Genomic DNA, 14,962 nt, shown 5'->3' with positions numbered 1-14,962 from the left:
CTGAGCTGGATCCCTGCTGTACCCCCTGAGATGGATCCCTGCTGTATCCCCCAAGCTGGATCCCTGCTGTATCCCCTGAGATGAATCCCTGCTGTACCCCCCAAGCTGGATCCCTGCTGTACCCCCCAAGCTGGATCCCTGCTGTACCCCCTGAGCTGGGTCCCTGCTGTACCCCCCAAGCTGGATTCCTGCTGTACCCCGAGCCGGATCCCTGCTGTACCCCCCAAGCTGGATCCCTGCTGTACCCCTTGAGATGGATCCCTGCTGTACCCCCCAAGCTGGATCCCTGCTGTACCCCCCAAGCTGGATCCCTGCTGTACCCCCCGAACCGGATCCCTGCTTGCTGTGGGCCTGGCAGGCTCTGCGGGAGCCCTGGCAGAGCCCCAGAGCCACGAGCTCATTAAACACCGGCAATCAAGAGGGGAAGCCCGAGTGGCTGCGCTCCCACAGAGCCGTAATGGTGGAGATTAAACCCTGGCCCGTGTTTGCCAACAGGCGTCAGCCCCAGCGGCATCAGCAGAGTCCCCGGGGCCCTGGCGGTGCCGGGGGAGGCAGATCCCGGCGGGATGGGAGGGATGCAGCCGCGTGCCTGAGGATGGCGCAGGCAGCGACGGAAGGGGATGTTTGGAAGTGGGCTCAGGCTGGGTTTTCCAGGCTGTTTTTTTGCCGAGGGCTCTGTGCCACCAGTGACAAAACGCGTGGGATCTCCTCTGAGCATCCTCCGACTGCCTGGCCCCAAAGTGCCCCCAGCAGCTGCCTGTGGGGTGTTCCCCCTACCCCAAATATTCCTGCTGCTCTTTGGTCTCCCAAGCTGGGGGAGGAGGAGAGGGGTCCCCATGTCTCAGCTGCTGCCTTCTCCTGGAGTCACACCTTGTCCCAAGCCAGGGAGCAGTGCTGTGACATCCTACTGGAATAGAGAGAGCGGTCACCTCCTCCCCATAGCTGCCACCTCCTCACTTTGATTCCTGGCTTTAGGAGGAGTGTTTTGACTAAATGGATTTTTGTGTGAAGACAAGTGGGAGCATCACTTGGCAAATCCCCTTTGCCTGCGGTGCCAGGGTGAGAATAATGCAGGTACCGAGAGACAGAGCTCCCCAAAACACAGCCACTGCACCCCTGACACCCTGCACTTCTTGCTGTTGGTGATTACATATTCATAAATTAAGAAGATAAAATACATTGTCAGCATCTGCTGTGGGAACCGGGGGCTCCCTGGCCCTGCAGGCTGTCACCTGCAGGAGCTGCGTTCCTTGTTAGTTTGATTTAATGAAGCAGCCGTGGTCATCTCTGAACTGCCATCCATTTAACCTCTTTTCTTGTTTATTTATGGGCCCATCTCCTCTGCCACGTGTGCAGGGAGATGTGCCCTAGCATGAGTGCCCGGTGGCACTCAGGTGTGTGCCTGTGCCAGGCCCCAGCTGCCACTCGTGTGTGTGCACTCCCGCCCGGCCCTGCCAGGGCTTTTGGAAGGCTCTCAGTGTTTGCAAACTGCCGCTTTTGTTGGATTTTCTCCATTGATTGCCATGGAAACTGTAATTAAGCTGCACGGTGGCCCCTGGCAGTGTGCTGTGACACCCTGGTCTGGCCAGGGGCCCGGTGGTGACCAGAGTGAATGTCCCCAGGCTGGGACATTCCTGTCCTGCTGGCGCTGCCGGCTGCTGCCCGCCTCGCCTGGCTGATCTGTCTGTTTATCCAACTCCCTCCTCTCCATCCATCTGGCTCCCCATATGGGAACCAAACAGCAAATTGGCCCAATTTCTTACCACAGGGAAACAACCCCCCAAAAACCCCCTGGAAAGCCCTGGCTGGTGAGTATAGGGTGGGGATGCTGTGCCCCGTTCCTGCAGCCCTCTCCTGCCTGCTCAGCACCCAGCACATCTCTCTTCTCTTGGGTTTTGGCTGTGAGGGGCCAAATTTTCCCAGTTTTCCTGCAACCCCACGTAGGGAGTGAAGTCTTCTGGAGCCTGTCCCTACCCTGTCCTGTCCTGCTGCTCTCCAGGGCTGTGCTCTGGGAGTCTCTCCCAGCCCTGGGTGGTAATTATGCTGACCTTTGCTTAAGCTGCGATCTGTTAGTGGCAGGAGGCATCAACCGTGTCATTTACTATGCAAATTGAGACCATCAATTACATCTAGAAGGTCTTGAAATGTTTAATTTTCTCTCCCATCTCTCTCTTTATTGGCATCGGCAGAAAAGCAGGAGCAGGAAGGCTCTGGCTTTTTGGAGCTGGAGGTTGGGAGCTCAGCAGTGAAGTGTGGGGGCTCTTCTAATTGCTCTTCCAATTGTCTCTTTTAATTTTAATTACCTGCTTTTGCAATGGCTCCTTGGAAAGCTGAGCTGGAACTTGACCAGTGCCATAGGGATGGGAATAAATCCCTCTGCAGGGCCTGGCTACTCTTCCTATGGGATGGTTTTGCCAGAGTTTGACCATTCCGTGTGCAGAACCCTTTGCAAATCCTTGGCTGGGAAGGGGCTGGTGCTTGGAACTGGCTGGAAAATCCTCACTGAGCTGCTGGGATGGGATGTCCTGGGGACATTTGGAGTGTGGTGTGGTGGTGGCTGAAGGTGACAGGTACCAGGGGAGTGGGTGGGAAGCAGAGGAGCTGTGGAGATACAGGGTGGAAAGGAATGTGGTGCAGAAGGGCTGAGCTGGGGGAAGAGGAGGGGTGAGGACAGAGACCTGGGAGAAGAAGGGTGAGGGGAGGGCTGGGGGACATGTCCCAGGGGATTGGGTGGTGGCCAGGAGGTCTGGGCTGAGGAGATGGTGAAGTGCTCTGCCCCTCAGTGGGAGCACTGGAGAGACGCCCTTTGCCTGTTGGGCTGAGGAGCCCTGCGAGAGCTCCCCAGAGGACAGGGACTCGTGGGGTGTCTCAGTGCCAGGGCTCTCTCTGCCACAGGCGGGGTCTGCGTGGCCCAGTCCGTGAAGATCCCGAGGGAGCCGAAGCCGGGGGAGTTTGACAAGATCATCCGCCGGCTCCTGGAGACCTCCCATGCCCGTGCCGTCATAATCTTTGCCAACGAGGATGATATCAGGTGTGGAGGGGCTGGCCTGGCTGGGAGCGGGGTCTGGGCAGGGATGCACTGGGATGCACTGGGATGCACTGGGATGCACTGGGATGCACTGGGGTTCACTGGGATGTGTCTGCAGCGGGCAGAGGATGCACCCTGTGATATGGCAGGACCACCCTCTCAGAACCCACCTGGCAAGTGGCTGCCATCCAACCACAGCCACACAGAGTCCACTGGGGGAAAATCCCACTTTCCATCGGTTTTGGAAGCCCTGGATATTGTGACCTGCTGCTTCACACCATGCAGGGGCCACTCTGAGCTGGCTAGGGCAGGAGCCAGGCACTGGCTGTGCTCTGCAGAACCCAGTGTGGCAGAGGAACAGATCTAGGGGACCTTTCAGGAACCTTTTGGGGACCTCTCCAGCACTCTGTGCCCAGCAGGGCCAGGGACGTGGCTGCACTTGAGGGTGATGAGCTGCTCTGCGGGCGAAGCGGCGGCTGCAGCTCTGTTGTTTATGGAGCAGAATGATTCACATGGAGCTACCCCTGATTTCCTAAGTGTCTAATTTATTAATCAGCAAACATTATGTAAATGTGGGTAAACTGCAAGTTTAAATCAGTTTACATCAGATGTGCAAACTCTCCCAGTTTCTTTTTTCCTTCCATAATAGAAGTGTCTGCGGAGCTGACATTGGGTGGGGGTGAGAGGGAAAAGGGATTTACCTTGCAGGATAAACAGCAGGTCCTGTTATCAGGCCTCTGGAAACATTTACCCATCCAAATGGTATTGCAGCCCTGGGCAGTGACCCCATTGGAGCCTCCTTTATCCCAGCATGGGGCTCTCCATGATCCAGCCCTTTGTGCCAGCCTGGGTTGTGGAGCCTGGAAGATGGGAAGGACAGACTGGGACGGCTGTAGCTGGAATTCTTGCCTGGCTCAGTTTGGGTGCAAATCACCAATCCCACGGGAATGTCCTGGGTTTGCCCTGGGGAGATCCTGCCCCACACAGGGGCCAGGGGCAGGCTGGAGGTGCTGCTCTCACAGAGTGGGACACGGGCTGTAACCGTCCTGGGGAGGGATGTGCTGGAGCCCAGGGCAGCGATGAGCATGGAGCAGCCTGCACAGCTCCTGCTGCATGCCTGCCTCTTCCCATCTCGTCTGCACTCTGCTGGATTTCTATCGGGTTTTTTCCCTTATTACATGTTTCAAACACCATCTGGACTTGAAATGATCAGCTCCGACGCGGGGGGTGAGTCACAACCTGCCTCGGCTCTGCACGGGGAGACGGAGCTGCCCTGGTCCCGCTCCCACATGGTTGGGGACCCACAGGAGCCTCGAGGGGACAGTGAGCCCTGAGAGGCAGAGCCTGCACGGTCAGATCCAGGAGTGCTCTGTTCACATCCTCCCAATGAGTTTCTGACCTGGCTGGCCCTGGAGGAGTGTGCAGGCATGTCTGAGTGTCTGGCACCAGGAGGGATGCTCATCAGGACTGATGGCATCTCCGCTCCCAGCCACTGCTCAGCTGCCCAGCTGAGCCCAGCAGAGCCCAGTTGAACCCATCAGTGCCCAGTTTAGCTCCATGCTGGGCGCTGGCAGCACTGGCTGCTCCTCTCCTGAGGCTGGCCATGCTGGGAGCACGTGTTCTCCATGCTGCTGCTTTCCCTGCCTGCTGCGGCATAACCTGGTTCTTTTTTTTCTTTCTTAATGTTGGGTAATTAAGGGGAAATTCAATTACCAGTCAGCAAATATGCAAATGAAGTGGGAGAAGCAGCCTGTATGCCTGGGCTGGGAGGACAGAGGGTGCGGGAGCTGAGTGGCACCGTTGGATTTTGTGTGTCCATGTACACCGAGTTGTGCCTGGTGCCAAACTTCTGCCTGGAGCAGGAGATGCCACCAGCACTGTGCCAGTGCCCCCCCTTCCCTGGGGCCACAGAGCTGGTAGCCCAGCTTCTGCTGCTTCTTCCCACAGAAGGGTGCTGGAGGCGGCCAAGAGGGCGAACCAGACGGGGCACTTCATCTGGATGGGCTCGGACAGCTGGGGCTCCAAAATTGCCCCGGTCCTGCACCTGGAGGAGGTGGCCGAGGGCTCTGTCACCATCCTGCCCAAGCGGGTCTCAGTCAGAGGTATGGGCTGCGTTCTGTGGATCCCCCAAGCTTGCCCTCCTTAGCTGCAGGTTTTGCCTGTGAAACCATCTTGGAATCACAGAGTGGTTTGAGTTGGAAGGGACCTTAAAGACCTCCATGAATCCCCTCCTTATTTTCCACATGCCATGTTTTCCCTAATCTCCCTTTATCACCAATGTACTTTGAGACACCTTTCCAGTTGCTCTCAAAGTCACAGAAAGTCTCTGCTTTGCAGAGGATCTTCCCTGAGTGGATTTTCCACTTGCATCACTGCACAAGTGGCACTTTGGACCACAATCCCACCGCACTCTGATGTGTCTCCATCGCTCCTAACAGCTGCCTTCCTCTCTTCCTGGTGAAATTTGGGAACGTGTGATGCATCTCTGTCATTCCAGGATTTATTCTCTCCATCCCCTTTCACCCCGGGCAGGTTTCGACCGCTACTTCTCGAGCAGGACCCTGGACAACAACCGCCGGAACATCTGGTTTGCTGAGTTCTGGGAGGAGAATTTCCACTGCAAGCTGAGCCGGCATGCACTGAGGAAGGGCAGCAGCATCAAGAAATGCACCAGTAAGAGCTAGGGGGCTGCTGTGGGAGGGTGGGGGCTCATGGGGGTTTCTGCTGGTGAACATGGAGTTTTTACCTGGTGGGGATCCCAGCAGAGCTCGATTTCAGGTGCCCAACTGCTTCCTCATGCCCCACCGTGCATTTTGAGTCATTTCCAGCCAAAAGAGGCTTTAAGGACGGGTGCAGTAAACAAGGCAGCTGGGGATCTGTCTTGCTGACAGCGCTGCTGTCAGGTGATGGTTGGAGGCTCGGGGAGGTGACATGTTTACTGAGAGATGGGAGAGATTTACTGCCTGCCTGGCACCGGCTGAAGACAGATGACGGCGCCGTGGCTTGCGGGTTGCGATGTGGCAGGACTTGGGGACATTGGTGCGTCCCTTTGTCCCCTTGGGAGGGATGTCTTTTGAAGCCATCATGTGCTGTCACACAGAGGGACCTGGCTGTGCCTGCAAAGTTGGATCGTGAGGGTTTTGTTTTTCCCCCTGCTTCACCACTGAGGATGATCTGGATGGTGCTTCTGTTGCGCTGTGTTAGGAACGGCGAAGTGACAACACAGACTCTCAGGCTTAGTTGCCAAAGAGACTATGTTTTATTCTTCCAGGTCCTTTCTTATAGACAGTTCTGAGAAGGTCCAAAAGGGTAAAACTTTCATTGGTCATCAAACCAGCACATCACCATCCTTGGACAGTTGGGAACAGCACCCCTCAACCATTTCTTACAAGTAAACAAGGAGACAACATCTGCAAAGATTGTTTTCCTTCTTCAAGGGCTGTTTGAGTTCCTCCTCACAATTTCTCAGGCCAGTGTGAGAAGGTTCTGTGACTTGGTTCCACACAGACACTGTGCTACCTGCCTGATTTCTCACATTCAGCATCCACAGTGCTTCCACATCCCTGTCCTTGCAGACATTCCCCAAAGGTTCAGCTTATGATCTGGGTGGGTGGGAGCTGGGGAAGCAGCAAGGGCATGCCAGGAAAGCGGCCCATGGCCATGGCCTTGGGTAGCCAAGAGCTCCTCATCCTTCCCACGGAAGCCTCGGCACCAGGAGACGCATGGGCAGGCCCTGCAAGCGCTGATCTCCTCATCTCCCTTGTGATGTAGCTTTTAAACAGGTGATATTTCAGGGCCAAGGTGTCAGTGGAAGCAGCTGAAACTACGACATGGCAAATGTCCTAGGAGCTGTCTTTAAATCATCGGAATTTGTCAGCAAATAAACCATTCCCCGAGTGATTGCTTGGCAGATAGAGCAGGGAACTAACGCCTGGTGAAGCAAATCACCTGCCCCAGCAGATGCATGAGCTCCTGCCTTGCAGGGCTGATGCAAATGCCCAGTCTGGGGCTCTTTTCCTCGGGTTTGTGTAGAACCCAGTATGCTCAAGGAATGCCAGCTCAGTGTTTTTCCAACCCAAAAACCAAACTGAAGGATCCCACCCTGAACCAGACAGCTCCTGGCTCCTGTTCCTGATGGGAGGGCTGGGTGGAAGGTGGGGGCTGAGCTGATGGAATTCCTGATGGCAGCTGTCCCTGAGACCAGCCTTACACCCATCAGGTGCTTGCCACGAGCATCCCACATGGAGGGACCGTCCCTGCTCCTGGATGGGCTCACCCAGCCCGAAAACACAGCAAGGGGTGCTGGGTGCTGCCACCAACACCCCCAGGATTTGGAAATTCTCCATCCCCAGCTCCCCACAGATGTGCTGGGAGTGATTTTGATTAACTCCTGCCAAAAGCCAGGACCATTGGTGTGCTGGGAATTGATTCTAATCCCGTCTCATCCGCCGCTGGGGAAGAGCTGCGTCCCTCCTCTGAGGGGGCTGCTGAGCCTCGTCACGCTCTTGAAAATTAATTACCAGCCCTGTAGAACGACGCACGACCCTGCTATTATAATCAGCAGGTCACCTCCCTTCCGTGGCCCTCATCTATTGGAGCTTGGCAGAGATTTATTGTCTCCAGGTTGGGAACAAGCCTCGGCTGTCTGCTCCACATTGCCCCTCTGTGCACTGGCCTAATTCCGTCTGGAAAAAAGCAGCTGGGGCCTGGGGCAGCCAACAGACAGAGGGACAGCCCCGGGGATGTCTCCTTATCTGCACTGCTCAGCCTTGGCACAGGGATGAAAATCCAGCCTCCACAGCCTGTTATTGCGGCGGGTTGGATTTTGGGATGTGTGCAGGATGGAAGAAGCTGAGGAGCTGTAAGGGACCAGCCTGGGGACAGGACAGGGCTGTGCATGGTGGCAGGGCTGTGACATCCCCGTGGGCTCAGCTCCCCTGGACAGTCTATTACAGATCCTCTTTTAATGGGTAATTATCTTGACAAGACAGAGTGGCCTGTCTGCGCCTCCGGAGATGAATATGGGGAAGGACCTGAAGTTAAGAGAGAAGATTAATGGCTCCTGTCAATAATTTGGAAGGAGGGATCACCTGCTGGGTTTTGCATGAGTAATCTCCACATTCCAAAAGTGTTTCTATAACTTTGAAGGATGGGCTCTGCATTCACCTCCCTGATATCATCTTTTCCTGTCGGTCAGTTTGTTATCAATTCGCTTTAGTGTCATGTCAGTGGCACAGGTCCTGGCACAGGGACCTCCAGCATGGCTCCCAGGGCCGTCCCCTCTCACTGGAGCTTCATCCCACTCCTCCACAGCAGGGAAGGAAGGGATCAGCACCCGGTGATTGGTCCCCTGCAGTCCCCGTGAATCCCACCTTGCATCAGGGGGCATCCCTGCGTGGTGGAGCTGGAGTTAATTTTGGGCACCCTGGCGTGGCTTTCTAGGATGTGCTGCCTCTCCAGAGGAGGGAGGTGGTGCCCTCGGCTCCCTGACAAACCCTCCTTGCTGCTGAAGGCCTGGCAGGATGCCTGAGCAGGCCATGCCTTGGGCAGGGATGGAGGGGCAGAGGTCGAGGCTCTCCATAGCAGCGGTGCCCCTTGGGAGCTTTCTTAGCTGTAATTAACAGCGTGCTGCGCTAATCGGTGTCTTCTGCTAAGTGATTAACATGTTTGTGGTCCCATTAAGGGCGGTTATGACAGGGGGGAAGGCAGCTGTCACTGGTAATTGCCAGATCCTTGCAGGATCCTGCCAGCCGGGGAGGCTGTGGGGTCAGCAAGGCGGAGGGGTGGCAGAGGATGATGAGGGCAGTCGGGTGACAGGAGGCTTTGGGAGTGACATGGGGAACGGGCAGACAGTGATGGATGCTGCCTGGGTGGGCCTTGACACCACTGGTGGAGCCTGAGCTGGTGGAAACTCCTGGGAGACGAAGGAGGGATGAAACATGCAGGGGTGAGGGTGGGATGTTGGTCACAGCCCAGCCCATGTCCTGCTGGGGGATCTGGGAGTTCAGGGATGTCCCATGGCACAGAGATGTGATATCCCGAGGGCTCTTGGAAGCACAGCAGGGTGCCAGCACCCAGATTTTCAGAACCACGAGACAGGGAGGTTGGCTGGGTATTGGGTATTCCCCAGGGAATGTTCCTTGGCTGTGTGTCCCCTGGGTGTGCAGCTTTGGGAATGGGGTTGGAATTTCCAGCTGCTCCAGTCCAGGGCGGGCTCATTTGCAAGGGTTTGGGTGCAGCAGACACATCCTGGGGGGGGACAGCTGGGGCACAGGAGGTGGAACCCCCTTCCCCTGTCCCCACAGACCGGGAGAGGATCGGCCAGGACTCCTCATACGAGCAGGAGGGGAAGGTGCAGTTCGTCATCGACGCCGTCTACGCCATGGGACACGCCCTGCACAACATGCACAAGAACCTGTGCCCTGGCAAGGTGGGGCTCTGCCCCCGCATGGACCCGGTGGATGGCGTGGAGCTGCTCAAGTACATCCGCAATGTCAACTTCTCAGGTCTGCTGTGCCCCTGGGGCACTGGGAGGAGCGGCCCTGGGGGGCTCTGGTTGTCCTGTTGCTCTGGTTGTTCCCAGTGTGGGTCACACAGCAGCACCCACAGTTTATTTGTGGCAGCTGCTGTGCTGTGAATGCAGTGTGGAGGGAAGGCAGTAGATCAGTGGGTGAGGAGGTCTGAGCTTCCACATCTCCTGAGAGCCTTTGAAGCATAAATCCGGCAGCAATCCTGCCCTCACCCTGCTCTCACCTGCTGCCCTGCCCTCACCTGCTGCCCTGCCTTCACCCTGCTCTCACCTGCTGCCCTGCCCTCACCCTGCCCTCACCTGCTGCCCTGCCCTCACCTGCTGCCCTGCCTTCACCCTGCTCTCACCTGCTGCCCTGCCCTCACCTGCTGCCCTGCTCTCACCTGCTGCCCTGCCCAGCCTCTCCCCCTGCTCGCTCCCCCTGCCAGCTCCTGCCCCCCAACTGGCAGAGGTCCCACTGCCTCCTGCTGCTCTGCCCTTGTCTGTCTCAGATCTCCTCTGAAAGTGAATTTTTTCCTCTGCCCTGTCTCCTTAATAAACATTTTCTGTCTGGTCCCCTTATTATTTCTATTTATCTCCATCCTCTGATCTCCTCCACAGTGTCTCTTTTATTTATTTTCCCCTCTCGCTTGATTCTTCTCTTCTTTCCTTTCATTAGTGTTTATCTCCAGAATTCACTTGATTTGACTTTTAAAACTGCTTTTCTCCCTTTCTTGAAAGAAGCAGTGAGAGGGGAGCATCAAGCCAGAGCCCCCTGGGACCCCATCAGCAGGGTGGGGGGTGCTGAGGGTGCTGTGGGTGCTGTTTCCTGCAGGCATCGCTGGGACTCCTGTGACGTTCAATGAGAACGGAGATGCTCCGGGGCGTTACGACATCTACCAGTACCAGATCAGGAACTCCACCCCTGAGTACAAAGTCATTGGGCAGTGGACAGACCACCTGCACCTCAAGGTAAGGCCGTGGTCCAAGGGGAAGATCCTGCAGGTTTTTCTTCTCACCACATAGAGTCTGGGAGGGCCTGGGTGCAAAGCCAGGCAGCCAAAGTTGGTGGGGGCAGAGGGGAAGGTGTCCCCAGGTACACACTTGTGCTTCAGCATGTGTGACCCACACCCAGGGACTCTGGCTATGGGACAGGACACAGGAGCCAGACCAGAGCAGATGGGATTTCCTCAGGGAAGGAAGGGCTTAATTTTGAGTTCCTGGCATTGAATCTGCCCAAAAGGCCAATGGAGAGCTTCACCAGCTCCCTGTCCCCAAGCTAGGTTGAGCTGGGACCCTTTGTAGGATGTGCTGATGGGTTTAGGGTCCAGATCCAAGCAGGGCAGGACAGGACATCCCCTGTGCCGGTGCCTGCTGTGCCCTCAGCATGGCTGGTTCCGTCTACCCCGCAGGTGGAGAACATGCTGTGGCCAGGGGGCGGGAGCCAGCAGCCCAGCTCCATCTGCAGCCTGCCCTGCAAGCCAGGCGAGAGGAAGAAGCTGGTGAAAGGCATCCCCTGCTGCTGGCACTGCGAGCGCTGTGACGGCTACCAGTACCAGCTGGACGAGTTCCACTGCAAGCGCTGCCACTTCAACGAGCGGCCCAACGAGAACCACACCAGCTGCACGCCCATCCCCATCATCAAGCTGGAGTGGAGCTCTCCCTGGGCCGTGGTGCCCGTGTTCATCGCCATCGTGGGCATCATCGCCACCCTGTTTGTGGTGATCACCTTTGTGCGCTACAACGACACGCCCATCGTCAAGGCGTCGGGGCGGGAGCTCAGCTACGTCCTGCTCACGGGCATCTTCCTCTGCTACGCCACCACCTTCCTGATGATCGCTGAGCCCGACCTGAGCACTTGCTCCCTGCGGCGCATCTTCCTGGGGCTGGGCATGAGCATCAGCTACGCTGCGCTGCTCACCAAGACCAACCGCATCTACCGCATCTTCGAGCAGGGCAAGAAGTCGGTGAGCGCCCCGCGCTTCATCAGCCCTGCGTCGCAGCTAGTAATCACCTTCAGCCTCATCTCCCTGCAGCTCGTCGGCGTCTGCGTCTGGTTCATCGTGGACCCGTCCCATTCTGTCATTGACTACGAGGACCAGCGGACTACAAACCCCCACTTTGCCCGGGGCATCCTCAAATGTGACATTTCGGACCTGTCCCTCATCTGTTTGCTCGGGTACAGCATGCTCCTCATGGTCACCTGCACTGTGTACGCCATTAAGACCCGCGGGGTCCCGGAGACCTTTAACGAAGCCAAACCCATTGGGTTCACCATGTACACGACTTGCATTGTGTGGTTAGCCTTCATCCCGATATTTTTTGGGACGTCACAGTCGGCGGAAAAGGTAAGGGAGGAGGTGAGAGGCCTGGCTGGTGTCTGGTGTGCAGGGCTGGGAGAGGCTGTGGTGTCTGAAGCAAGAGGAGCCTTTCCCTGTGACTCAGTCAGCTTGGGAATTGGGGTGGGAAGTTTTCTGTGCTCTGTTTGCCCCACTGCCCCTTGTGGATGGGGGCAGTGGGCAGCACAGGCTGCTGCTGTGTGGGCTGGGGGAGGATGAGCCCCCAGGGCAGGTCCCTGGTATCACAGACACAATTTCTGCATGGAAAGGGATGCGGTGCTGCCCAGCCGCCCCTGTTCCCAGTGCTGAGTTCCCATGGGACCAAGGCCATCCTGGATGAGGCTCTGTGCTCAAGTGCGAGGGATTAAGAACAAAGAATAAAAATCTCATGAATGAGACCCAAATCCCTTTGCCTGCCAGCCAAAACAGGACTCATCGCATTTCTGTCAAATGCAAACAGCTCCCGCCTGCCAGCCCAGCGCTGCTCTGACGAACAAACCTTGGAGCTGCTGTTCCCTGGAAATCCCTGGGGTGTCCCAGTGCCTGGATCCCTCTCTGGATCCCCCTGGGTGTGTCTCCATCCTGCTGATGTCATGGCTTTGGGACAAAACTGTTGCAAAGGCTTGCTGAGGGAGCTTTTGCTGTGGACACCTGAGTTTGTCATGTCCTGGAACATCCCAGAGCATCCATCCCTCAAGGAGGCTGAGTCTGCCCAGCCACCTCTGACCTTGGCTCAACCAAAAAGTCCCACCAGGCCTTCTCTGTCTGGAAGTGTGAAGGAGAATTAAAGGAAATAAATGGAGCCTTTTGCAGCATTTCCATTTTGATGAGATGGCAGGGGAGATACTAACAAGAAAGCAGGTTTTTAAAGAAATTATTGCAAAACAAAAGCTCCCCGAAAGCCTCCTTAATGTGCTTGGCATACTGTGGGTAATAAAGATGGAAATGATAATGATTGTAGATTATGCGCAAGGTTGCTCACCTCTTCACTGCAGCTTGTCACGGGATAATTTAGGGCTGCTGAACACTGCCTGTCAGGCAGCAGCTCCACAATAGGCTGTGCCTCTCGTTGGGGGTTGTAATGCACAGGCCTGCTCTGTTATTAGGCTGCTAACAAGCTGATTAGAGGCGGAAAAAGTGATGTTCTCAACTCCCCTCGGACGCAGAGCTCTGTCTCACAGCCCAGCCCTGCCTCCAGCCTGAGCCAACCCTGGAGGGGCTTTTGGGATTCCAACTTGGTGTTCTGCTCTGCCAATGTGGGAATGGGCTCTGAGTGTCCCCAGGCCATGGGAGTGGGTTCTGAGTGTCCCTGGGCAGTAGGAATGGGCTCTGAGTGTCCCTGGGCCAGAGCTGAGAGATGATGGATGTGCTCAAATGAGGCTGGATGGAGCAGAATATTGGGGCTCCCTCAGTGCTTTGGTTGTTGGTTTGCACTCCTGGGGAGAAAAAGGTCAAAAAGGAGCTGTTGCATAGCCTGCAGGGAGGGTCTGGCTCTGACAGTGTCCTTGGGGTGACAGCTGGGGGCACTGGCATTGACATCAGCCACAAGGGGTCTGGGGATGCTCCACAGGACACTCCCAGCTCATTGTGGGGAGAGATCCCATCACCTTCACCCCACTGCTGCTGGGACTGAGGGCCTCTTGGGCTCTGGAGTGTCTGCACCCTTGGGAATAGGAAATCCAGGAGCATTGTCTGGGCTGTTCTCTCATGGCTGAGGTCCTGAGGATGCCACAGAGCAAACCCAAACCTGTGAACCCCTGGCACTTCTGCCCTGATCCCAGCAGTGGCTGCAGGGCCACAGCCCAGGCTGCCTCGTGGTCAGGAGGAGTTGGACAATAATCCCTGTTTTTACTCTAATTTGCTTTACCTCGTGCCCACAACTTTGCATGGAGGTGGCATATTACTGTAACAAGTCCCCCAAGCCTTTTCTGAAAAGAACCTCTTATCCCCGCCGATCCCGGCGGATTACAGAAATAGCAATAACAGAGGATCTAAAGAAAGAGACAATTTCCTGCGCTGATAAGGTGGCAGCAGAACAGTGGAGTCATTGTCTGCTTCCCTGTTTCTCACATTTGCTTTTAGCCAGGGAAAAGAGGGAGAGGGAAGGAGTGATAGGGACTGTCCAGTGGTGTTTGGAGTGCTGGAGGAGCGCTGAGCAGGTTTGCCCTTCCCCAGCAGCCACAACAGTGCAAAACCCCTTGTAGTGGGGCCAGGTGTGGATTTAGAGTGGGGACAGCTTCCCATTAATGCAGAGATTTGCTGTGGGACAGGCTCAAGCCTGGGCTGCTCCCTCGGGCTCACCCAGCTGTGGGCAAAGCTGGGCACAGCTCTGGGTTTGGAGGCTGGTGTGGGGGCATTTTTGGTTACTCTGCTGTCCCTCAGCATCATCGCCCTGGGCTGACTGTGCTCTTTGATCCAGCCCACGAGGCAGCAGGAGCTGGAACTTCCTCAATAAGCACAGCTCACACCTCCCAGAGCTCTGGAGGAAGCTCCAGTGTTGATATCGGAGGGGCAAAGTGGGATGCTGGGCTGGAAGCCAATTAAGAGAGTAGGAAGTGAAACTGTGAGAAATGGTCATTTTTTGCAGTGGCAAAAGGTTAACTGAGCAGAGCTCCACGGCTGTGTGGAGGCTCCAGGCTAAAAATATTCCTGTCTGAGCTGGTGAGGGGTTTGCTGCGGCGAGATGCGGCTGCGGAGGCAGGGGTGGGCAGGAAAACACTTCCTGCAAACGCATCATTGAGGGGAAGGTTGCCACAGTGATCCTGTGAGACCCCAAAAGTGTTGCAGGAGGCAGAGAGTGGGATGGGGAGCTGGGGCTGGTGCCAGCAGGGTCTCAGCATGAGGGAGTCTCTGGCAGCACTGGGAGAACTGGCCCAGGAGCGAGATGGGAGCACGCACAGAGACGTCTCAGCTCAGCTCAGCTCAGCTCAGCTCAGCTGCTCTCTCCCTCCTTGCTGAAACGCCCCCAAGCCCCAAGGCATAGGAAAGGGGGGACTCTGCAGAAGCACAAAATATGGAAATTGCTGGATTGGCAAGGGAAGGCAGGGAGCCAGGGAGATGAGGGGTGCTGAGCTCAGCCGTGCCCCA

General features: G+C 56.4%; 1 protein-coding gene across 1 annotated transcript in view; it reads left to right on the top strand.

Moving 5' to 3' along the window:
• GRM4 (glutamate metabotropic receptor 4) overlaps positions 1-14,962 on the top strand; it is a 35,774-nt gene that overhangs the window by 17,021 nt on the left and 3,791 nt on the right. Inside the window, exons 4-9 of the mRNA XM_086861800.1 lie at positions 2,896-3,031; positions 4,976-5,130; positions 5,561-5,701; positions 9,334-9,534; positions 10,372-10,508; positions 10,949-11,884. Coding sequence (XP_086717926.1) covers positions 2,896-3,031; positions 4,976-5,130; positions 5,561-5,701; positions 9,334-9,534; positions 10,372-10,508; positions 10,949-11,884 — 1,706 coding nt within the window. The remainder of the gene's footprint in view (positions 1-2,895; positions 3,032-4,975; positions 5,131-5,560; positions 5,702-9,333; positions 9,535-10,371; positions 10,509-10,948; positions 11,885-14,962) is intronic.

This window comes from Cyanistes caeruleus, chromosome 24 (assembly GCF_971803275.1).
Source record: "Cyanistes caeruleus chromosome 24, bCyaCae1.hap1.1, whole genome shotgun sequence".
Taxonomy (NCBI): domain Eukaryota; kingdom Metazoa; phylum Chordata; class Aves; order Passeriformes; family Paridae; genus Cyanistes; species Cyanistes caeruleus.
The sequence above is the reverse complement of the archived record's forward strand: the minus strand, read 5'-3'. Positions and strand labels throughout refer to the sequence as shown.